The sequence below is a fragment of the Rhinatrema bivittatum genome, chromosome 1, assembly GCF_901001135.1.
Source record: "Rhinatrema bivittatum chromosome 1, aRhiBiv1.1, whole genome shotgun sequence".
NCBI classification, from domain to species: Eukaryota; Metazoa; Chordata; class Amphibia; order Gymnophiona; family Rhinatrematidae; genus Rhinatrema; species Rhinatrema bivittatum.
In genome coordinates, this window is record NC_042615.1 from 239,972,849 (window position 1) to 239,998,721 (window position 25,873).

At 49.4% G+C, this 25,873-nt stretch overlaps 1 protein-coding gene across 4 annotated transcripts in view; it reads left to right on the plus strand.

Annotated features, from left to right (window-relative positions):
* Window positions 1-25,873, plus strand: part of KDM3A (lysine demethylase 3A) — a 546,931-nt gene that overhangs the window by 503,330 nt on the left and 17,728 nt on the right. For all 4 annotated transcript variants that reach the window (XM_029592841.1, XM_029592851.1, XM_029592832.1 and 1 more), the window contains 2 exons: window positions 9,512-9,688; window positions 22,397-22,531. In XM_029592841.1, coding sequence (XP_029448701.1) covers window positions 9,512-9,688; window positions 22,397-22,531 — 312 coding nt within the window. The remainder of the gene's footprint in view (window positions 1-9,511; window positions 9,689-22,396; window positions 22,532-25,873) is intronic.

Consider the following 25,873-nt stretch of genomic DNA (forward strand, 5'->3'; position numbering starts at 1 on the left):
GAAGGCCTAGTTGGGTGACCAGTAATGAAGAGAACAATCTTTCTCACAGGACAAGCAGGATGGTTGTCCTCACAAATGGGTGACATCGAGGATGGAGCCCACCACGGAAAACTTCTGTCAAAGTTTAAACAGAACTTTGATTGGCCCCTACTGGGCATGCCCAGCAAGGCACTGACCCTGCAGCCAGCAGGGGTCTCCCTTCAGTCTTCTTTTTTCCGCGCAGCAGTTGCCACGCGGTGAAAGGAGCTCTCTAACCACGTTCCTGACAGGAATTTGGAAATTAATTTCCTAAGAAAATTTGCCCCTCAGGGGTCTCCCTTCGACAAATTTTTAGTCATCTTACGGAACCCGGTAAGTTTTTTGCCTTTTTCCATCGACTACCGTCGATTTTGGCCCTTGAGGCCTGTTGGCACTTACCGATCCCCAGCCTCAATTTTGGCTTCAGGCCATGGCAACGGGGTTCCGCCGTTGTCCGGATTGTACCCGGACTATGTCCATCACAGACCCCCACAGGGTTTGTGTAATGTGTTTGGGTAGTGAGCATGATGTCCTGACTTGCACCAAATGTGCCTTAATGACACCCAAGGGTCGCAAAGCCAGGATGGAGAAGATGGGGCTCCTCTTCCATGCACCCACCCCAACGCCATCGATAGCATTGACGTCATCGGAACCGGCACCGTCGAAGTTGTACCATCATCGTCAACCCTCCGGTGACCGTCCGCCATCGATCGCTTCTCGGCCGTCGACTCCCGTCCCTTCCCCGGATGGGCGAGGGGATCGGAAGGAAAAGCACCGCCATCGACGGCACAAGTCTCGGCCTGTCGAGGATCCACAGCCATCGACCTCTGCTCAAGCCGAGCCACCGACAAAGAAGCCGCGAACAGACCGGACACCCTCCACGTCTCGTTCGCCGGCATCGAGGAAACCCTCACCCTCCCGGGGTGCGGGGGCCGTGATCCCACCGGTTACGGTGGTCCCTCCGGCCCTGCCTCAGCCTCCCTCTCCCGTCGAGCCGGGTATGGTTACCCCTGGTCTCCGGGCAGAACTGGACCGGCTGGTCCAGGAGGCCATCGAGAAAGCGATGAAGAATTTGCAACCTCCATCGGCACCGTCTCCGGCACCGGTACCAGTGCCGACACCGGCACCAGTGCCGCCACCGACACCGGCACCGGCTTCGCCACCGAGGAGGGAACCGACCACCGAGCCGTTGATACAAGCGCTAGCACCGCTACTGAGCCGCATGGAGGCGCTCATGACGGCCCTTCCATCGGTGATTCCAGTACCATCGACAACACCACCGTCTCCGACTGGATTTTCATCGGCAGGAGAAACACCGTTCCGGATTCCCCCTTCCGGGGTGGTTCCATCGGTGCCTTCTGGTATATCTCCACCGATATATCCTTCGGTTCCATCCATTCCACGCCAGGCACCGATTCCATCGGCAGCACCGAAGCCATCGATGCCATTTCTGGTTCCACCTACGGCACCGATTCCACCTCGGTTTCCATCGATGCCTTCAGAGCCTCAGCCAGGTCCATCAGGGCTACAAGCCCCACTTGATCCCTACGATACCTGGGGTGATGATGATGATACATCTTCTGACACAGATTTGCCTTCGCCACCATCTCCTACAGAGAGTAGAAAAAGATCTCCTCCTGAGGATCTATCTTTCATTAATTTTGTGAAAGATATGTCAGAAGTTGTACCTTTTCAACTACAATCTGAAGCTGATGACAGACACCAGATGATGGAACTCCTTCAATTTCTGGATGCTCCAAAAATCATCGCTTCCATCCCTATACACCAGGTGTTTTTGGATCTGCTCAAGAAAAACTGGGAATCTCCTTCATCAGTGTCCCCAGTTAACAAAAAAGCTGACTCCACCTACCTTGTCCAGTCAGCACCAGGTTTCCAAAAACCTCAACTGGATCATCGCTCTGTTGTGGTTGAGTCCGCGCAGAAGAAGGCCAAGCGTCTTAAGCCACACTCTTCTACCCCACCTACCAGGGACAACAAGTTCCTAGATAGTGTTGGACGGAAAGTCTATCATGGAGCTATGTTGATTTCACGCATAGCTTCATATCAACTTTACATGACTCAGTACAACAGAGCCATCCTTAAGCAGATGCAAGACTATGCTGACACGTTGCCAGACCAATACCAACCGCAGCTTCAAGCCCTTCTTCACAAGGGATTTGAGGCAGGGAAGCACGAGATTAGGACTGCCTACGACATATTCGATGCTTCCACAAAAGTTTCAGCCACAGCCATCTCAGCCAGACGTTGGGCTTGGTTAAAATCATCCAACCTTCGCCCAGAGGTTCAGGATCGTCTTGCTGATTTACCCTGCTTAGGCGATAATTTGTTTGGAGAGCAAATTCAGCAGATTGTGGCGGAGTTAAAAGACCACCATGAGACGTTGAAACAACTCTCATCTGTCCCACCTGAGCTGACCTCCAAGCAACCGCAAAAGAAAGACTCTAAGAAGTCATTCTTTCGACCACGCCGTTATTACCGTCCATCGGCCAGGCCTCGTCCAGCTCGATCCTCTACTAGGCCTCAGCCGCGTCAGCCTAGGAAACAAAGGCCTACTGTAGCCCCTCCTCCTGGGCCTGCGGCTGGCCTTTGACTCCCCTGTAGGGAACACATGCCAAACCCCTCTTCCGGACATCCCTGTAGGAGGTCGACTGTACCATTTTCTACAACCTTGGTTGCAGATCACCTCAGATCAGTGGGTGCTAACAATTATCGCACAGGGTTACCACCTCAACTTCAAAACTCTTCCGGCAGACTCCCCGCCTCTTCAAGCGTGGAGTCTATCCACCCATTTGGCTCAATTACAACAGGAAGTATCCCTTCTTCTGCAATCAAATGCTATAGAACCCGTTCCTCCCTCTCAACGAGGCAAGGGATTCTATTCCAGATACTTCCTAATACCAAAGAAATCAGGGGGACTACGTCCCATTTTGGACCTTCGAGCCCTCAACAAATACCTTCAAAAAGAGAAGTTCAAAATGGTAACCCTAGGCGCGCTGCTCCCTCTGCTACAAAGAGGGGATTGGCTGTGCTCTCTCGACCTCAAGGACGCTTATACCCACATTGCGATCACACAATCCCATCGCAAATATCTGCGGTTTCTAGTAGGCCACGACCATTATCAATACCGTGTCCTACCTTTCGGTCTGGCTTCTGCCTCACGAGTCTTTACCAAATGTCTCGTAGTGGTAGCAGCATTCCTAAGGAAGGAAGGTGTCCACGTCTACCCCTACCTGGACGATTGGCTAATCAGGGCCTCCACCCAACAGATAGCTCAATCCTCCCTAAAATTGACAATTCAAACACTCCTTTCCTTAGGGTTTCTTGTCAATTACGAGAAATCTTGCTTAGTCCCGTCTCAAACCTTATCCTTCATTGGGGCAGACTTGGACACCTTACAGGCAAAGGCTTACCTTCCTCTTCAGAGGGTCCACACCCTAATGTCCCTGGCTCGCCAGCTCCAGTCTCAGAACACTGCCACGGCTCGCCAGTTCCTCATTCTCCTAGGGCACATGGCATCCTCGGTTCAAGTCACTCCCATGACCCGACTAGCCATGAGAGTAACACAATGGACTCTACGACACCAATGGATTCAAGCTTTTCAGCCTCTGTCCTCCATAGTCACAGTCACACAAGCCCTGCGCCTATCCTTAACCTGGTGGACGACTCAGGTCAACCTCCTTCAGGGCTTACCCTTTCTTCCACCGGATCCGCAAGTAATCCTAACCATCAACGCTTCTCACATCGGTTGGGGAGCCCATGTGGACGACTTTCAAACCCAAGGGTTATGGTCCAAAGAGGAAGCCGAACACCAGATCAATTTCCTGGAACTTCGAGCAATCCGCTATGCGCTCCGCACTTTCAAAGATCATCTCTTTCATCAGATAATCTTAATCCAGACGGACAACCAAGTGGCCATGTGGTACATAAACAAGTAGGGAGGCACAGGCTCCTTCCTTCTGTGTCAGGAAGCTGCGCAGATCTGGGCGGAAGCCCTCTCCCACTCCATGTACCTCAGGGCCACTTACCTGCCGGGAGTAGACAATGTATTGGCAGACCAGCTGAGCCGTGTCTTCCAACCACACGAGTGGTCACTCGATCCTCTGGTAGCGACCTCTCTGTTTCTCAAGTGGGGTTCTCCCCGCATAGACCTCTTTGCGTCCCCTCAGAACCACAAAGTGGACGATTACTGCTCTCTCATTCGGAGCCAGCACTCTCGGCCGAGGGATGCATTCTCCCTCAAGTGGACAACCGGTCTGCTCTATGCATTCCCTCCACTCCCTCTTGTGTCAAAGACTCTCGTGAAGCTACGCCAGGACGGAGGAACCATGATCCTGATAGCACCTTACTGGCCACGCCAAGTATGGTTTCCAATACTCCAGGATCTCTCCATCCGCAGGCACATTCCTCTGGGAAAGGACCCGCATCTGCTCACTCAAAACGACGGATGCCTCCTCCATCCCAACCTCCAAGTCTTGTCCCTGACGGCATGGATGTTGAAAGGTTAGTCCTTCAGCCTTTCAACCTTTCAGATTCCGTTTCTCGGGTCCTGATAGCTTCACGAACGCCTTCCACAAGAAAGTCTTACTCATACAAATGGAAAAGGTACACATCATGGTGCACTTCTCAGTCCCTTGATCCCCTTTCCTGTCCAATCTCCAAATTCTTGGACTATTTATGGCATCTCTCTGAATCAGGTCTTAAAACCTCTTCTATCAGAATGCATGTCAGTGCGGTAGCCGCCTTCCATAAGGGTATTGGGGGTAATCCTATTTCAGTACAACCCCTAGTAACACGCTTTCTTAAAGGCTTGCTCCATCTAAAGCCGCCCTTGCGTCCTCCGGCCCCATCCTGGGACCTTAACCTGGTTCTTGGTCGTCTTATGAAACCTCCTTTCGAACCTCTGCACTCCTGTGACGTTAAATATCTCACTTGGAAAGTGTTATTCCTTTTGGCTATTACTTCAGCTCGCAGGGTTAGTGAATTACAGGCCCTAGTTACCTATCCGCCTTACACTAAGCTCCTGCAGGACCGCGCGGTACTCCGCACTCACCCTAAATTTTTACCTAAGGTAGTTTCTGAGTTTCATATCAATCAATCCATCATACTACCTATCTTTTTTCCCAGGCCCCACTCCAACTCTGGAGAGCAGACCCTGCATACCCTGGACTGTAAACGAGCTCTAGCTTTTTACCTAGACCGTACAGTTTCCCATAGGAAGAGCACTCAATTATTCGTCTCTTTCCATCCTAATAAGTTGGGACAACCTGTGGGTAAGCAGGCTCTTTCTTCCTGGTTGGCGGACTGCATTTCTTTTTGCTATGAGCAAGCTGGCATTCCTTTTCAAGACCGTGTTAAAGCACACTCTGTGAGGGCCATGGCGACGTCAGTGGCACACCTTCGATCGGTGCCGCTTCCTGACATCTGCAAAGCTGCAACCTGGAGTTCTCTCCATACCTTTGCAGCCCATTATTGTTTGGACAAGGCTGGAAGACAGGACTCCATCTTCGGCCAGTCTGTCTTGCGTAACCTTTTTCCAACCTGATGTACCAACACCCTTCCACCTACCCGGTTGGGTGCGGATGCCCTTTCCCAAATTTCTCCTCACTTATTGTGCCTGCTGCACACCGTTGGGTACATTTGGTGCAAGTCGGGACATCCTCAGCTCGGTACTCACCCATTTGTGAGGACAACCATCCTGCTTGTCCTGTGAGAAAGCAAATGTTGCTTACCTGATGTAACAGGTGTTCTCACAGGACAGCAGGATGTTAGTCCTCACGAAACCCGCCCGCCTCCCCGCGGTGTTGGGTTCGTTTTATTCTTACTTTCTAGGCACTGCCTGTAGCTTTGAAAATCAGACTGAAGGGAGACCCCTGCTGGCTGCAGGGTCAGTGCCTTGCTGGGCATGCCCAGTAGGGGCCAATCAAAGTTCTGTTTAAACTTTGACAGAAGTTTTCCGTGGTGGGCTCCATCCTCGATGTCACCCATTTGTGAGGACTAACATCCTGCTGTCCTGTGAGAACACCTGTTACATCAGGTAAGCAACATTTGCTTTCTCCTTTCCACTTGCTTCAACAATAAGGTTGGCAGAGTTTTCTAGATGCAGAAGAGGATAACAAAGCTTTTAGTTAAAAAGGGCTCTCAAGGTGTGGGACTACCTACAGCTTCTGGGGTTCATTGTAGATGGACCCTTGGGTGAGAGATCATAAGTAACCCATTGTCTCTCTTGATAGTCTCAATCACAGGATTGCCAGTTTGCACCTCTTACCTTTTCCAGAAGAGCCTGCTGTGGTAGCCAGTGTCAGTCTATCCAAGGAAATGTACTGGAGTTTCCCAGTTGGATAGTGGTCAAGTCAGATGCGAGCTTGGTGGGCTGGGGGAACCCATAGTTGGGACCAAGTGGCTCGGGCTGTCCAAGGGAGGAAACAACTTTGTTGATAAACAGATGGTTGAAAGGAAGGGCAATCTGGGTCTGCTCTGTCGTGTATGTGAATAGACAAGGAGATACTTGGAGCATGATGATGGCTCAGGGGAAACATTTCCTTGTTGATTCGGCAGAACAGAATCATCTGCAACTTTCAGTGGCTCACATCACAGGAATAGAAAATGTTCAGGCAGGCTGCCTCAAAATCATGTTGGATACTGGAGAGTGGAAGTTCAGCCAGGAGGCTTTTCAGCTGATAGCAGACCAATGGGGTAATCTTCACATGGATAGCAAGACAACGCACAAGAATATAAAGGCAGACAAATTCTTCACTTGCAGGAAAGAATGGTGTTCCAGAGGGATTGATGCCCTAATTCAACCCTGGCAGGAGGACAAGCTTCTTTGTTTCCATCCTGGCCACTCGTAGGCAGAATTATGTGGATAGAGAATTACAGGTCTTTGATCCTTATGGCTCCAGTCTGGCCAAGGAGACTTTGGTATGCAGATCTGATGTTAAGTGTATTTGATTATGGCCTTAGTCAAGCGCTAGTAGTGATGGAGGATTTAGCACCATTGTCTCTTCTGGCCTGGTTCTTGAAGTCTTACACAGGAAGGGGAATCCAACAGCAGTGACTTAGATTCTGCTGAAGGCACCTAAGAATTAAATTTCCTTGTTCTGTTTGTCTAGCAACATTTTGATTGAATTTGCAAAGCATTCTATTTTGCCTTGTGGGCCGTTGTCCCAACTATTCTGTTCCTGCACAGATGGCTAGCCCTTGATTTCCTCAAAGTTCAAATGGAGGCCATATTGTGTTTTTAGAAGTCAGATTTAGGGGGGGGTCTTAATGGCCTCTCCAGAAGTGGTACATTCCTTGTGTGGAGTTAAGAGAATTTGTTCTCCAAGCCATTGTTCTCCAGTTGGATCATAACCTGTCCCTCAGGGTCCTAGTAAATTCTCCTTTTAAGGCATTAAGGTAGGCTTTTCTGAAGGATCTATCCTCAAAAGACAATATATTTAGTGGCCATATATTCTTCCAGGCATATTTTTGAACTGCAGGCTATATCTTGCAGAGAATTTTATCTGGTGTTTTTGGAAAGGGTTAGCTCTCTTCACATAGTTCTGTCCTTTTTGACAAAAGCAGTCTTGCAATTTCATTTGAACCAGACTATCTTTTGTATAGTTTTTGAAAGAAGAATGTCTTGGTAGGGATAAGTCTCTACTTTTGGATGTTTGAGCTATCTTTAAATATCTGAAGGTGACTAATCCTTTTAGCAAGTCACAGACTGTTTGTGTTCACTGGCACTGGTAAGGAGAAGCCCAACCAAATCTTCATTGGCTTGCAGGATCAAGGAGAAACAATATTTTTAACTTACTTGCTGAAGGGCAGGCAAGTGCTAGATGGTCTCTATGCTCACTCAATAAGAGTGCAGGCTTCCTCGTGGGCAGAGAAGACAGCAGTGACTCCAGAAGATATTTATAAGGCAGCACTTGGTCATCTTTGCTTTTGATTCGTAAATGCTGTTAAATAAAATGAAAATAAATATTACAGAGTAGACATGGTCTAAGATGCGGTTTTTGGAACAAGCACTCTGAAGGCAGCCCTGTTTTCTTTCCACCTGTGTTAACCAATTAGTACTTTGGTACTCCTACATATTGGAATGGTGTAGCAGGATAATAAGGAAGAAGAAACAGTCTTACCTGTTAATTTCCTTTCCTTGAATTCAGCTACACTAGTCCATAACCCGCCTCAGATTGGTCTGCAGTTTGTGCAGTTTGTGAGTCAGAAAAAGATCATTAATGTTACGTCTCTTGGAGAGCTCAAGACCCGTCTGGATCTGTATTTTGTTCTCATTTGTGGTGTGTGTTCAATCCCTGTGGGTTTTTGGACGGGGGTAGCTTTTTTGAGCTTCTTTCCTGTTATATGGAATGTTATGGAGTTAGTCCATAATGGGAAAGTCTAATTTCTCCTTTGCTTTAACAGTTTACTAGCAACTCACTGTGCTGCATTACCACCAGTGATAACACCAGACAAGTCGTGTTCTGTCTCCATCTGCTGGCAGGGTGGCATAAAGCCATGTCTGGACTGGTGTAGCAGGATTCAAGGAAAGGAAATTAACAGGTAAGGTTAAAGTAAATTATTGGGGTATATGTACACAGACAACTTTAAATGTAACTGGTTATATTCAAACATAGCTGTTAGGTTCGAAAGTTATCTGGGTAATGTTACCTGCATAACTTTAGGTGAGTATATTCAGCAGGGGACTTGTTCCATTGAATATCTGTGACAAGTTATCCAACTTACTTTAGCTGGATAACTTTTCTGCTTGTTTCTTTTCTTGAACATTGCTTAAGGTTTTCTTAAACTAGTCAGTGCTCTGGGATGCTCTGGTAAATACTCTGTCCACAGAATGCTGCTCAGGAATGGAACAGGGTTCTGACACAGGTCTTGGTTGGCTGAAGATTTTCTGAATCTTTCTAACTCTCTTCTCGGGCTGGGTCTGTGTAACCAGTTAGGACACTGGCTTCCTAAACAGCAATGTAGTGTATTTGATTGCACTGATGTTAATCTTATTTTTTGATTGCATTGTGCCTACCTGGAGCCTTTGAATGCATAGACTGTTTTATAAATTGGGGAACATGCAGTCCAAGCCTAACTTTGGATTAAGGCAGCAAGATTAACCCTTTCATTCCTGGCTGCCAGTAACTAGGATGTTGCAGGAGTCAGGATGTCACCTGTAGGTTAGCTGAAGCTCATAGGGGAATTGAATTCTCACTGGGGAAGACAAAAGGTCCCAAAGCAATTCACAACAGGCAAATAAAAGGTCCCAAAGGATTCACAACAGGCAAACAAATCTCCATTTCACCAGAAATGTTTTATCAGCTTCAAGGACATGCTTCACAGAAACAACAGTTGTCTAAGTTCCCCATAAAGAACATTTATTGCAGATAGTTTCTTTCAGAATATGATCAAATGTATCTTATAAACACAACTAGCAGAAATTATTTATTGGGTTGTGCATATGCTGATGGACACGTTACATATATTTCAGATATCGGAAGAACAAGGTCAGGAAAACCCTGTGGATCATGACCCTATTCATGACCAGAGCTGGTATATGGATAGGGCTCTGCGGAAGCGTCTCTATCAAGAGCATGGAGTTCAAGGATGGGCCATTGTACAATTCTTAGGAGATGCAGTATTCATCCCAGCAGGTGCTCCACATCAGGCAAGCAACAGCTTATGTAGTCTCTTACATTAATATACAGTTTTTTCAGTATCCCAGTGAGACTCTTCTGCATGCCAATTGCATCGAAAAACTATTAAGAATACTTCTGATGGGTAGATCTGATTAAATGTTTGTCACTGGTAGATAGTGATAGATTTATTATCCCAGGACAAGCAGGATGCCAGTCCTCACATATGGGTGATGTCACTGACGGAGCCCTATCATGGAAAACTTACTGTCAAAGTTTCTAGAAACATTTGACTGGCACACTGAGCCCACTGAGCATGCCCAGCATGCCATGATATTCTCAGCCACAGGGGTCTCCCTTCAGTCTTCGTTTTTCCGTGCTGCTTTTGGCATCGTGGAGTAGAAGCCTGTGTGAGATTTCTCACACAAATTCTGACTAAAAATCAGATCAAAACTCATTTTTTTCTCTCCCACAATCGGGGTTTCCCTCGTTACCACCGGCCAGTGAGTAGATAAATTCCCTTCAGACTCATTTGAGTTTAAGAATTTTTTCTTCAGATATCCATCGACGGCTGTCGGGGTTATAATGGCCACAGAATTTTTAAAATGTCCCAAATGTAATTGGACCATGTCGATTACGGATCCGCACCTCGAGTGTGTACTTTGTTTGGGTCAATCTCATGATGTCTCATCCTGCCCGAAATGTGCAGAAATGACCGCTAAAGGTCGGAAAGCACGACAAGAAAAGATGGAACATTTCAACTCTTACCTTCCTCAACGACGTCCACTCAGTCGTCTCCGGCCGGAGCTTCAAAAAGGATAATCCTTAAGAAATGTCGTCTGGAAGGTTCAGGGGACCATTTATCACCGACAGTCCCCATCCACAGTGTCGACTAAATCAGCATCGGAGCATCTGTCAAAACATCGGCATCAACATCCTTCGATTCCGGAATATCTACTATCCCCAGAGAAGTCGACAGCCAAGCAGCCTCGCCTTCAGGAAACACTGAGGCCTTCAACACAGAGGCGTTCACCTTCACTCGAGGTACCAGACATCGAACCTCCACAGGGCCCTGTGGTAGGACCAAAAATACCACCACCGCCACCACGTGTAGCTGCTCTGCCTGCACCAGCTATTACGGAGGAATTGAGCAGATTTATCCGCCAAGCGGTGCTAGAAGCGCTCCAAGAGCATCGACCATCGATGCCTATGCCCTTGCCGAACAGACACCATTGTCGATGCCGGCACCCACGCCAGTGCCATCTCCGAACATAGGACCAGCACCGATGTCATTACCTGGGGCTCCCGGACAACCAGAATTTCCTAGCGTGTAGCAGATGGACTCAAAACAAATGGGTATAGTGTGCTCGTGCTAGCAATTGGAGACGGATCTGACGTCAGCACGGGTACATATACCCCCACAGGAAGTGTAGCAATTCAGTAATTTCCATCTCCAAAGCAGTTTGGAGCTACCTCACGCTCGCTGAGCGTGTTTCCAAATTCTAACGACTAAATTCCTAGAAGAAACCTATTGAAGCAAGCCCCCACTCCTGTGGTGATACCAGGAGGTCCCCCACACAGTTGAGTTTCCCGAGCTGACTTCCGTGGTCCCTCGGAAGCAAGAGCCTCGGTCCAGTGGCCGGTTCACGGCAGGAACCTAGCCCCCGAGTGTGAAGGGCTCGGGCGCGGCTTGGCCCCCGAGCGAGACGAGTTCGGGCGCGGCCTGGAGGCAGCCTCTGTCCCGGCGTGGACTTGGCCCCCAAGCGAGACGAGTTCGGGAGCGGCCTAGAGGCAGCGGGCGCACTTCCTTATGCGCGGCGGTTGAAGGTACTCTCCCCCCGCAGCCGGAGACCACCCGGGTCGCAGCCGGGAAGCGCCGAAGATAAGGTAAGGCGTATATCTTTACTTGGTCTCCGAGGAAGTGTGAATTCGCTGGGCCTGCCTACGAGGCAGCACGCCAAGGAGGTTGCCATTTTTGCCTGCCTACTCATCTTCGCTGTTGAGCGCACGTTGCTAAGCTGAGTGCCCGCGATAGGCGCACGTTGTGTTAGCGCCCGCGATAGGCGCACGTTGTTCGCACGTTTATAAGGCGCCCGTGGATAGGCGCATGCTGTTAAGCGCTCTTGTTAGGCGCACTTTATTGGGCGACATCGAATTTCAGGCGAATGGAGCATAAGAGAGCCCATGCGGCCGCGGAGCCGGCACCTCCAGAATCTGGCATGAAAGCTCTAAGCCTCTGCTCTGCATGCAACCTCAGAGCCACACAGAGCGAGGAAGCAGACTCACTATGTGCCCAATGTGAGGAGGCCATGGGAGTTCCAGGACAGGACCGGCCCCAGCCCAGCGGTTCCTCAGGGAGCACACCGGACTTAGCAGGCCGCGGCGAGCAACCAGGGAACCCAAGAGACCTGGTGCCCCTACGGCCAGATCCGGCTTCTCTTTCCTGGGTGGAATTATTCAAAGGGATTCACGCCTTTGTCCAGATGCAGTCTGCTCCTCGAATGGGTCTTTCCGTCCAGGTTGATCCGGTCCCTGGACCCTCGAGACCTAGGCGCAGCCACTCACCACCCGACAGCCCCGCTTATGGGGATTCGGATTGCTCCCAGGACAGTGAGGAGCCCCCCGAGGAGGGTGAACTTCCCTTGGAGATACAGCCATATCGGACCATGAGGCGCTTCTTTCAGAAAGAGGATCTTTCAGGCCTGGTCTCGCAATGCCTATCGGAGCTGGCCATTCCGGGCCAGGATACCCCAGGGGACCCTAAAATGAATCCCCTGTTAGAGGGCCTGCGCCAACCGGCTCACCATTTTCCTCTCCTACAGGCAGCACAGCAGCTAATCGATCTGGAATGGAAGGCACCAGAGGCCTCATTTAAAGGGGGTCGGGCCTTGGCAGGCATGTACCCTCTAGATCCGGCGTCCAAGGAGCTGTTGGCATGCCCCAAGGTAGACGCCATAGTTAACGCAATAGTGAAGCACACCACCATTCCGGTTGAGGGGGGAGCGGCCCTCAAGGATTCGCATGACCGCATGGACACCATTCTGAAACAAGCTTTTGAGGTAGCAGCCATGTCCCTACGAATCGCGACCTGCTGCACCGTGGTGACGCGCTCCTGTTTATCACAGGCGAGAAACAACACCCAGGGAGCAGACAAGGAATCAGCTCTCGCATTTCTCACTGACACAGCCTCCGACCTCGTCCGTACGGCAGCCAAGGGAGTATCCTCCTCAGTGGCAGCCAGGATACAGCTTTGGCTACGTAATTGGGCGGCCGACTCATCCTCCAAGACACGACTCACAAGAATGCCCTTTAAGGGTTCCTTACTGTTCGGCAGCGATCTCGAGAACTGGGCTACTAAATGGGGTGCTTCCCCATTATCCCGTCTACCAGAAGACAGGGCGAGGAGGAGCCAGCGTTCTTTTTCTAGACCATCTAGAGGTAGAAGTTCGCAGCGCTTCAACCCTTACAGGACTCGCTATCGAGCACCTCGTTCCCAGGCCAGGAATCAGTCCTTTCGGACTAAGCACAACAAGACGAGAACCGGCTCGGGGTCTGGCCCCAGCCACACCCCACAATGACAATCAGCCAACCCATCCGGGGGGTAGCAGCCATAGGGGGCAGGCTTAACCCTCTTCTACCGCAGGTGGGTCGAGATTACTTCGGACCAGTGGGTCCTCGCCATCATCCGAGAAGGATATTACCTGCATTTCTTTCGGCTTCCGCCGAACAAGTTTGTGGAATCTCCTTGTTCACCGCTCAAGGCAGCGGCACTAGAAGTGACCTTACAGAGGCTCCTGGCCCTAAAAGCCATAATCCCAGTGCCTGCGGAAGAGATAAATTCTGGGCATTATTCCATTTATTTCATAGTACCCAAGAAGGAGGGCACTTTCAGGCCCGTCCTGGACCTCAAGTCAGTCAGCCAACACCTACGGGTCCCTAGCTTTCGCATGGAAACTCTACGGTCGGTCAAAAGTGCAGTACAGCCAGGGGAGTTTCTCACCTCCCTAGATCTGTCGGAAGCCTACCTGCATATCCCAATCCATCGGGATCACCAGCGCTATTTACGCTTCAAAGTCCTGAATCAGCACTTCCAGTTCCGAGCTTTGCCCTTCGGGTTAGCCACCTCGCCGCGGATCTTTACCAAGGTAATAGTAGTAGTGGCAGCGGCACTCAGGAAGGAAGGAATTCTCGTCCATCCCTACCTGGACGATTGGCTGATCAGGGCAAAGTCACCAGAGGAGAGCCACCGGGCAACCAACAGAGTTACAGCTCTTCTGGAAAGCCTCGGATGGGTAGTCAACATAAACAAGAGCTCCCTACAGCCGTCCCAGTCGCTGGAATACCTAGGGGTCCAATTCGACACCCGAGAGGACAAGGTCAGTCTGATCTCCAAGAGAAAGTCAAAACTCCAGAGTCATCTACAGGCCCTGCTGAGCGCCAGCTGGCCCACAGCTCTGGACTACCTACAGGTCCTCGGCCTCATGGCGTCCACTCTGGAGGTGGTGCCATGGGCGCGGGCTCATATGAGACCGTTGCAACGCGTCCTTCTATCTCGATGGAGCCCACGATCACAGAACTACACCGTACGCCTACCTCTACCGGCCAGAGTGCGGTATCAGCTCCGATGGTGGTTGCAGCCCGGCCACATGAGCCGGGGGTCAAGAATGTCCTCCCCAACCTGGATTCTGCTCACCACAGATGCCAGCCTGAACGGATGGGGAGCACACTGCGAGGAACTCACCGCCCAAGGGCGGTGGACCAGAGAAGAGTCGAGGTGGAACATCAACCGACTAGAGGCGCGAGCAGTCAGGCTAGCGTGCCTGCGATTTGCCCACAGACTTCGCGACAGAGCGGTCCGAGTGATGTCAGACAACGCCACCACGGTGGCATACATCAATCGTCAGGGCGGAACCAGAAGCCAACAAGTGTCCCTGGAAATAACTCCCCTGATGATTTGGGCAGAAGCAAATCTCCAAGACATCTCCGCCATCCACATTGCCGGGAAGGACAACACGACGGCAGACTTCCTCAGCAGAGAAAGCCTAAACCCGGGGGAGTGGCAGCTGTCACCCACAGCCTTTCAGATAATTTTGGATCAATGGGGGATGCCAGCCATGGACCTCTTAGCGGACAGGTCCAACGCTCAAGTACCCAGATATTTCAGCCGCAGGCGGGATCCTCGGGCTCAGGGGATCGATGCCCTGGTACAGCCATGGCCTCAGGGGATCCTGCTATACGCCTTTCCTCCATGGCCCCTGCTGGGCGCCATTGTACACAGGATTCAGCGACACAGAGGCCTAGTTCTTCTAGTGGCCCCAGACTGGCCAAGAAGACCCTGGTACGCAGACATGAGAAGACTACTGGCAGGGAACCCTCTACCTCTGCCTCCCTACAGGGACCTGCTGCGGCAAGGTCCCATCCTCCACGAGGATCCAGTTCATTTCTCTCTTACGGTCTGGCCATTGAGAGGGCTAGACTGAAGAAAAGGGGATACTCGGAGCCGGTAATAGATACACTCCTCCGAGCACGCAAGTTCTCCACATCCCTAACATATATCAGGATCTGGAGAGTTTTTGAAGCCTGGTGCGACTCTCACGGCACCAACTCGCATGCCGCTAAGATTCCTATCATTTTGGACTTCCTACAAGATGGACTTCAGAAGGGCCTGTCCCTCAGCTCCATCAAGGTTCAGGTAGCAGCGCTGTCTTGCTAGGGTCCCAGGAGTGACAGCAACACCATTGCCAAACACCCAGTCGTCTCACATTTCCTGAAAGGAGTCAAACATTCGCCCGCCACTGCAGTGGCCAGTGCCCTTGTGGAACCTCAACCTAGTATTGGAATTTTTGGCGGTATCAGCCTTCAGGCCCCTTCGAGGCCTGTCCCTCCGTTTGATAACCTTGAAGATGGTGTTCTTGCTGGCTGTGTGTTCAGCACGCCGCATCTCAGAGCTACAAGCACTATCCTGTCGTGATCCATTTCTTAGAATCACTCCAGAGGCTATCCATCTTCGCACGGTTCCATCCTTTTTACCCAAAGTGGTCTCACACTTTCACCACAACCAAACCATATCCTTGCCTACCACGGAAGGTTTGAAGAAGTCGGAGGAAGGTCGAATGCTACGCCATCTCGACATCAGCAGACTGCTGTCCAGATACCTGGAAATGTCTGAAGCAGTACGAAAGACGGACCACCTGTTCGTCCTACACAGCGGGAAGAAGCAAGGGGAAGCGGCCTCACGGCCAACCATCGCCCGCTGGATTAAAGAAGTTATCTAGGCAGCCTACATAGAGGCGGGAAAACCACCACCTCTACAGGTCAAGGCTCATTCTACCAGAGCACAGTTGGCCTCTTGGGCAGAAGCTAAGCTGCTGTCGCCTGCAGAGATATGTAAAGCGGCGACGTGGTCCTCCCTCCATACCTTCTCCAGATTCTACCGTCTGGATGTCCAGGCCAGGAAGGACACAGCATTTGCGAGGGCAATCCTAAAAGGTCCTCGGGCAGCCTCCCGCCCAGTCCGGGAGTAGCTTTTGTACATCCCATTTGTTTTGAGTCCATCTGCTACATGCTAGGAAATGTAGAGATTACCTGATAATCTCGTTTTCCTTAGTGTATGCAGATGGACTCAGCATCCCGCCTGGCTGCCGGCATACATGGGGATTCACCGACTCACGGTAAGCCATGTTTTCTTATAATAGGCCATCCACCCTGCCGGGTGTCGACGCCTTCCGGTTGAGAACACTGGCGGTCTCCAGCTACTATCAATCGGTCAGGGTAATCCTGTTTATTAATTGATCGGTCAGCTACAGCTTTTGCAAGGAAGATTACTGAATTGCTACACTTCCTGTGGGGGTATATGTACCCGTGCTGACGTCAGATCCGTCTCCAACTGCTAGCACGAGCACACTATACCCATTTGTTTTGAGTCCATCTGCATACACTAAGGAAAACGAGATTATCAGGTAAGTAATCTCTACATTTGCACTATTCCAAATGCTGATGAATAGATTTGACGCCCTCATCGGTGCCTTCCCACAGCAACCTAATCCTGCTAAACTTGCAGGACTAGGGGATGTTCCTGGACAGAAACCTGTCGATACTCCTCAACCAGGGCTTTCAGGTCTCTTTAGACCACTGATTCCATCACTTCCACCGAAGTCTACTCCTACTTCTCCTTCCGGACAAGTGCCATACGACTCATGGGAGGAGAAAAATACTGAATCTTCATCGGAAAGCTTCATGTCTGACCCGTCTCCCCCTTAAAGCAGGAAGCAGTCTCCACTAGAAGACTTGTCCTTCACCAATTTCATAAAAGACATGGCAGACACAGTTCCCTTCAACTTAGTGTCTGAGGAGGATACACGACAGCAGACTTTAGAAGTCTTACAATTTGATCCTCCAAAAGAAGTCCTGGCCATTCCTGTCCATGAAGTACTTTTGGAGTTAAAACATAGGCTTTGGGAACATCCATGTTCCGTTCCACCTATTATTAAAAGAGTGGACTCTACATACCTTGTTCAACATGTGCCTGGTTATCAAAAGTCAGTTACCGCAAAAATCGGTAGTAGTTGAGTCGGCTCAAAAGAAGTCCAAAAGAGTACGACCTCATTCCTCCACTCCACCTGGGAAGGATCATAGATTCCTAGACTCTTTCAGGAGAAAGGTTTTCCAAGGAGCTATGCTCAACTCAAGGATAGCGTCTTATTAACTTTATATGACGCAATACCAAAGGAATCTATGGAAGCAGATGCAGGAACTTTCTAACTCCCTATCTCAACCAGCTCAGGCCATTATACATAAAGGACTTTAAGCTGGAAAACACGAAGTCTGGGCTGCCTACGATAACTTCGAAACATCTTCAAGTGTGGCAGCCTCAGGATTCAGTGCACGTCGCTGGGCTTGGCTAAAAGCCTCTGACTTCAGGCCTGAGGTACAAGAGAAGCTAGTGGATTTGCCCTGCGTAGGTGACAACCTCTTTGGGTCGAAAGTCCAGGACGCAGTGGCCCAACTAAAAGAACACACAGAGACATTGCGCCAACTGTCAGTTCCGCAAGACTCTTCCTCATCAATGTCTCGCCGTCCACCAGGAAAAGAAAGCAGAAAACCTTTCTACAGGCAGAGACGATATTATCCACCGGCATCCAGGGGTAGATCTTCTCGACCACAACAAAGATCTCAGCCCAGATGGCCTAGAGCCACTAGGCCTCAACCACCACTGCAGACGGGACCGGCTGCAGGTTTCTGAGGCCAACACCAGAGAGCAAAGCCATCTCCACAATCCCAAACCGAACCTGCCAGTAGGAGGCAGAGTTTCCTCCTTCTACAACCATTGGTTGCAGATAACAGACCAATGGGTACTCTCAATAATATCACGAGGTTACCAACTCAATTTCCTCTCAACTCCAAGAGACTTTCCTCCAAAACCTCTTTCGTTAAACGAAAATCACATAATTCATCTACAAGCAGAATTATCCACCCTTCTGAGAGCCAGAGCTGTAGAATCACAAGTTAAATCACAAGCAGACTGTGATACATTACAGGAGGACCTTGCAAGACTGGAAGATTGGGCATCCAAATGGCAGATGAAATTTAATGTGGACAAGTGCAAGGTGTTGCATATAGGGAAAAATAACCCTTGTAGTTGCACGATGTTAGGTTCCATATTAGGAGCTACCACCCAGGAAAAAGATCTAGGCATCATAGTGGATAATACTTTAAAATCGTCGGCTCAGTGTGCTTCAGCAGTCAAAAAAGCAAACAGAATGTTAGGAATTATTAGGAAGGGAATGGTTAATAAAACGGAAAAGGTCATAATGCCTCTATATCGCTCCATGGTGAGACCACACCTTGAATACTGTGTACATTTCTGGTCGCCTCATCTCAAAAAAGATATAGTTGCGATGGAGAAGGTACAGAGAAGGGCAACCAAAATGATAAAGGGAATGGAACAGCTCCCCTATGAGGAAAGGCTGAAGAGGTTAGCGCTGTTCAGCTTGGAGAAGAGACAGCTGAGGGGGGATATGATAGAGGTCTTTAAGATCATGAGAGGTTTTGAACGAGTTGATGTGACTCAGTTATTTACACTTTCGAATAATAGAAGGACTAGGGGGCATTCCATGAAGTTAGCAAGTAGCACATTTAAGACTAATCGGAGAAAATTCTTTTTCATTCAACGCACAATAAAGCTCTGGAATTTGTTGCCAGAGGATGTGGTTAGTGCAGTTAGTGTAGCTGGGTTCAAAAAAGGTTTGGATAAGTTCTTGGAGGAGAAGTCCATTAACGGCTATTAATCAAGTTTACTTAGGGAATAACCACTGCTATTAATTGCATCAGTAGCATGGGATCTTCTTAGTGTTTGGATAGTTGTCAGGTTCTTGTGGCCTGGTTTGGCCTCTGTTGGAAACAGGATGCTGGGCTTGATGGACCCTTGGTCTGACCCAGCATGGCAATTTCTTATGTTCTTAACTGGTGCCCCGGACTCAGCAGGGCAGAGGAATCTACTCCCGTTATTTCCTCATTCCAAAGAAAACCGGAGGCCTACATCCCATCCTAGACCTCAGAAATCTCAACAAATTTCTAAAGAAAGAAAAGTTCATGATGATTTCTCTAGGCACCATGCTTTCCCCTCTTCAAACAGGAGATTGGCTTTGTTCTCTGGATCTACAAGATGCTTACGCTCACATTCCAATATTCCCTCCTCATCGCAAGTATCTGCGTTTTCTGGTGGGTCATCAACATTTCCAGTACAGAGTACTACCATTCGAACTTGCCTCAGCTCCCAGAGTATTCACGAAATGCCTAGCAGTAGTAGCAGCACACTTACACAAGGAAAGTGTCCACGTTTTCCCCTATCTAGATGACTGGCTCATCAGAAGTCAATCTCAACAAGGAGCTTTGGCTTCTCTCAGCTGAACTCTACTTCACTCGATGGGGTTTCTCATCAGTTATCAAAAGTCCCATCTCATTCCGTCTCACCTACTTCATTCAATTCATCGGAGCAGAAATGAACATCATCCTTTCAAGAGCTTTTCTACCCAAAGATCGGGCAGACACACACTCCCTATTAGCAAACTCGCTACACTCGCAGAAACAAGCAACAGCTCATCAGTTTCTAACTTTACTGGGCCACATAGCGTCCACAGTTCATGTCACTCCTATGGCAAGACTAGCCATGAGAATGACCCAATGGACACTAAGGTCACAATGGATCCAAGCCATTCAACCACTGTCTTCTCCAATTCAAGTAACCCACCAACTGCGTTCTTCTCTCATTTGGTGGATCAAGTCCCACAGATAACTTTAACTATAGATGCATCCACCTTAGGTTGGGGAGCTCACATAGACAATCTCCAAACCCAGGGTACTTGGACAAAACTCGAAGCAACATTTCAAATCAATTTCCTGGAACTTCGAGCTATACGCTATGCTCTGCATGCGTTCAAGGACTGCCTTTCACACAAGACTGTTCTAATTCAGACGGACAATACAGTAGCCATGTGGTACCTGAACAAACAGGGAGGTATGGGTTTGATTCTCCTTTGTCAAGAAGCCGCACAAATTTGGGACTGGGCCCTAACATATTCCATATTTCTCCAGGCCACTTATCTAGCGAACATCCACAACGTAGTTGCGCCTCAGTCGTCAGTTCCAACCTCACGAGTGGTCCCTGGTTAACTTAGTAGCGACCAGGATATTACAACGTGGGGGACAACCAACAATAGACCTCTTTGCATCACACCTGAATCACAAAGTGGTCAAGTTCTGCGCTCTGCACAGGCAGAAACACCAGCCAGCCAAGGACGCCTTTGCTCGCCCTTGGAACGCAGGCCTTCTATACGCGTATCCTCCGATACCACTAATAAACAAAACTCTAGTGAAGTTACAACAGGACAAGGGGTCCATGATACTCATAGCCCCATACTGGCCTCGACAAGTATGGTTTCCCATACTCCTAGACCTCTCGATCAGAGATCCAAGTCGCCTGGGTGTAGCTCCTAATCTCATAACTCAGGATCAGGGCAGGTTGCGCCATCCCAACATTCAATCCCTATCTCTCATAGCATGGATGTTGAAAGCTTGATCTTACAACCACTCAATCTTTCAACTAATGTCTCAAGTGCTTATAGCTTCACGTAAACCTTCCACATGAAAGAACTATTCTTCGAAATGAAAAAGATTTACTTTGTGGTGCCCGCAAAAGAACATAGACCCTTTCTCTCGCCCACACCTTCTCTGCTAGACTACTTATACCATCTTTCAGAATCTGGTCTCCAGACCTCATCTGTAAGAGTACATTTAAGTGCAATCTCAGCTTACCATAATAAGATGGGAGATGCACCAATATCCATACAACCTCTTGTCAGTAGGTTTATGAGAGGTTTAACTCACCTTAAACCACCAATTCGGCCACCTGTCACAGAATGGGACCTGAATCTGGTCTTAACAAGGCTCATACGTTCTCCTTTTGAACCCATGACTTCCTGTATTCTTAAATTTCTCACATGGAAGACTATCTTCCTCATAGCCATTATATTGGCTAGAAGGGTTAGTGAGTTACAAGCAGTTGTCACGTACTCACCCTATACAAAATTCCTACATGACAAAGTGGTTCTCCGGACACATCCAAAATTCCTCCCCAAGGTAGTTACGGAATTCCACTTGAACCAATCCATAGTTTTGCCCACATTCTTCCCAAGACCTCACTCTCTCCAAGGTGAAAGGGCCTTACATACCTTGGACTGTAAGCGTGTGCTAGCATATTACTTAGACCGCACTGCAATCCATAGGAAATCCACTCAACTCTTTGTATCTTTTGATCCAAACAAACCGGGTAATCCAGTGGGAAAACACACTCTCTCCAAGTGGCTAGCAGATTGCATAGAATTCTGTTATGAAAAAGTAGGCCTTCCTCTCCAAGGGCGAGTAAAGGCGCATTCAGTAAGGGCAACGTCAACCTTGGTAGCACACTATCATTCATTGCCAATCCTCGACATATGCAAAGCAGCATCATGGAGTTCTCTTCACATCTTTGCAGCTTATTACTGTTTGGACAAAGGACGACAAGATTCAGCCTACGGACAATCTGTCTTAAAGAACTTGTTTCCAGTATAATCCCAACTCCTTCTACATCCAACCTGCTGTGATTTTTGGTTGCCTCATTTTTCCCAACAATACTACAATGTTGCTTCACTACAAAATGACTCAGCCTCTAGCTTGCTAATCACCCATATGTGAGGACTAGCATCCTGCTTGTCCTGGGATAAAGCAAAATTGCTTACCTTGTAATAGGTGTTATCCCAAGACAGCAGGATGTAGTCCTCACGAAACCTACCCGCCACCCCGAGGAGTTGGGTCCAATACGTTTTATTATTTTATTTTTTGCTAAAGCTTATTGCTACATACGAGACTGAAGGGAGACCCCTGTGGCTGAGAATATCATGGCATGCTCAGTGGGCTCAGTGTGCCAGTCAAATGTTTCTAGAAACTTTGACAGAAAGTTTTCCGTGATAGGGCTCCGTCAGTGATGTCACCCATATGTGAGGACTACATCCTGCTGTCCTGGAATAAACACCTATTACAAGGTAAGCAATTTTGCTTTATTATCACTACAGTGCCCTGGGTTTGTTCAATTTTGTAGTTAACTATTGGGAAGACAGCCTAAAGTGTTTTGAGGAGAGTTATTCTCACTTGTATCATATTCCATTTTATGCACTTTTATATTATACATTCATCTTCTTCCTTAGGTACATAATTTATACAGTTGTATTAAAGTGGCAGAAGATTTTGTGTCTCCGGAGCATGTCAAACACTGTTTCTGGCTTACTCAGGAATTCCGATACCTTTCACATACACATACAAACCATGAGGATAAACTACAGGTAATCAAAACATTTGGCAATTAATCTCTAGCTCTCATTTTCACCAGGCTAATGAAAAGTAGATAAATGAATTGCTTCATATCTTTTATGTTTTAATAACATTGTATTGTTAGATTTCTAGAAGTTAAAACCCTTCTTAAGATTCACATTTTGTGATCTGGATTTTATTTTTATTGCTTGGAAATTCTTAAGTCTGAAGATTGATGTGGTAGGAAGGTAGTAGAGATATCAGTAAGTAGTGGAGATCTTTCACTGCTGGCCTTGCAGGGGAAGCTCTGGAAGAGGACACCAACCTCACCATACAAAATCAGGGTCACTTGAAAACTGCAGAACATTTCTGATTTTGGAGAGAGATGTATTTTACTCCATTTCTTGAATTTTTCTCTAAAAGTACTATGTTGGTGCTGGATAATGCTACCTTACTACATGACAATTGGGAAAAACTGTTTTTTCTCAGCTTTAGTGAGGGCAGAAAACTTGAAGTCTAACCCAGTACCCATACACTGAATGCCAGAGGGATACCATTATAGCAAGCACAGATTATCAAATGATAGTCTTGCATGGTGTAACTAGCTTAGTCAATTGGCTACCCATAGGGATCAGAGGAAGAGCTAGTTGGAAATGTGGTGCCTCCCAGGATGTGGGTGAGATGGATAGGTGACTCAGTTCTGTGGTACTTTCCATGATGGAGGGTGTGGTGATAGGGCTTCATGCAACAGATCCTTTCTCATACTTATTTTCCTCCTTATTATCCATTCCTTTGGCTCTTCTCCTTCCTCATAGACTTTTGCTGCCAACATTGTCCTTAGTAAAGGAGCACTGGGCTGTAAATCACTCTGGGTGTGCATATGTGAATAAGGATTTACAGAATAGTGTATTTCCTAGCTTGTAGACAGATGGACTCAGGACCAGTGGGTTTATGCTCCCCTGCCTGAAGATGGAGACTAAGCAAGCTGACATGACAGTATATATAATCCTGCAGTGACCCCAGTCTGCCTGTATTCTCCGTCTCCAGCAAATGGTGGACGTGCATCTCCCTATGGGGATTCCTTTGAGCTTTTTGATAGGAGAAATTTGAAATTCTGAATTCAGGAAAAGAGGCCCGCTCTCCTGCAGAAATACCTAAAGGTCCCTCCCCCAGTGGAGAATTTCTGAGGTGATTTCGATGGTCCCTCAGAGGTGTGCCTTAATCTGGTAGCAGGGTTCCCAGTACGTACCAGGATCAGTCCAGACAGCTGGGTTATGTCTCCCCTCCAGCAGATGGAGTCAGAGAGAAAACTGAAAGCACCCCCTAGATATACTGGTGTGCCTCCTGCGGTCCTTCAGTATATTCTCTGACTCCAGCAGATTGAGAGGCATAACCTGCGGTTCTGGTCTGGTCAGTTTCTTGGTACTGGGAAATAGAAAAAAAAAAAAAAGAAGAAAATTGGGGAGACAAGGGACAAGATCAATTGGTTCGTCTTTTCTGTCCTCTGTCTGCCCGTTTGTCTTTGTGTGTTTGTCTGGCGCTGCGAAATTGTAGTTCAGCGTGGGGCAGGCTCGGAGGGTAATACCCTCCTCTTATTCCCGGGATTGAGTGTCCGTGTGGCTGGGGGAGAGCTTACCGGTGGGCCGGTCACCCTCCCCCCCCAATACCAGGGATTTGACCCTGAAGGGGGTTTAAAAAAAAAAAAAAAGTTACAACGAAGAGTCATTTAAGACCTGTTGGGGACAGGCAGTGATCTCCCCTGCTTAACCCCGCGTACAAAGCCTGCCCGTGCCTTTCGGACCCCGGAGGGGGTGGCTAGTTCACCCGGCGCGCGCTCGCGTTCCGAATTTCTTCTCACCAGTTTTTGGCGCCTTTTTTCGCTGACAGCACAGCGCTCCATCTTCGGATGCCGCGATCCTCGGCTTGCCGGACATGTGGGGAGGCGGGGGCGCGACTCTCCCGCGAGGGTCTCTGCCCCCGATGTATTCCCGGGGGTGAGGGACCCTCGGGGGGGCCGAGCGCTGCCCGCAGCCGCTCTCCTCGTCCCTCTGCGTCACGGCACAGCAGCGCCTCAGGCAGCCGGTCTTCGGCCCCTCCTCCCTCGGGGAGGAGTGCGGCGGCCATCTTGGCCACGAGGCAGGATGATTTTTCAGCTTCGGAGGAGGAGGACTCCCCTCCTCCCTCACCTGACACGCGCAGCCCGCGCTCCCAGCCCGATGTGGGGTCTCCTCGAGGCCCTCCCTCATCGGATGCCACGAGGAAAGGTTTAAAAAGGTCGGTGCCGTTTTCATCGGATTTTGTGCTTTTAATGCACAAGGCGTTTTTACAGGCAGAATCCGGCTGGGAGCCGGAGGTGCCCCCTCCCCCGAAGGTGCCCAAAACGACTTCCTTGCCCCGAGGGAGTCCGCCGTGGGGGGGGTCTGCCGGGGCTACGGCTCCTCGCCCGCGGGGGGGAGGGGCTGCGGACCTGAGCGATACAGGGGCCGCTCCAGAGTCCCCGGGGGCTCCGGATTTGCTGACGACGGACGAGCAGGGGTCCGTAGAGGGGGATGACCCTCAGGTGCTCCGTTTGTTTGCTAAGGAGGAGTTAAGTGCCCTTATTCTCCACGTGCTGCAGGAGCTGGAATTAGTGACGCCGCCTCAGGAGGCGGATTCGTCTACGGGGGATATCGCGATGGCGGGGCTTCGGGCCCCCCCTCAGACTTTTCCTTTCCATCACAAGGTCTTGCAGATTGTCTCGAAGGAATGGGAACTGCCGGAGGCTTCCCTGCGTGTGAACCGAGCCATGGAAAAGTTATATCCCTTACCTAAGGATTCATTGGAACTGTTGAAGACACCCGCGGTAGATTCGGCTGTCACGGCTGTGGTCAAGCATACGACTATCCCCGTGACGGGGGGTATAGCGTTGAAGGACCTCCAAGACCGCAAGCTTGAGGTTTTATTAAAGCGTATTTTTGATGTGGCGGCACTGGGGGTCCGAGCGGCGGCTTGCAGCAGCCTGGTGCAGAGGGCCAACCTCCGCTGGGTTCAGCAGCTCCTGACCATGCAGGAGCTCCCTCCGGGCGAGGCTGAGCAGGCAAATTGTGTTGAGGCAGCGGTTGCTTATACAGCGGATGCCTTGTATGACTTGTTGCGCACATCGGCTCGCATCATGTCCTCGGCGGTCTCAGCCAGGAGGTTGCTGTGGCTCCGTAGTTGGTCGGCGGATGCCACCTCCAAGGCGAGGTTAGGTTCCTTCCCCTTTAAGGGCAAGTTGCTATTTGGCGAGGAGCTGGATCAGCTCATCAAGGATCTGGGTGACAACAAAGTTTACAAGCTGCCGGAGGATAAGCCTCTGCAACCTCGGTCCTTTGGTAACGCCAGGACTCGCTTTC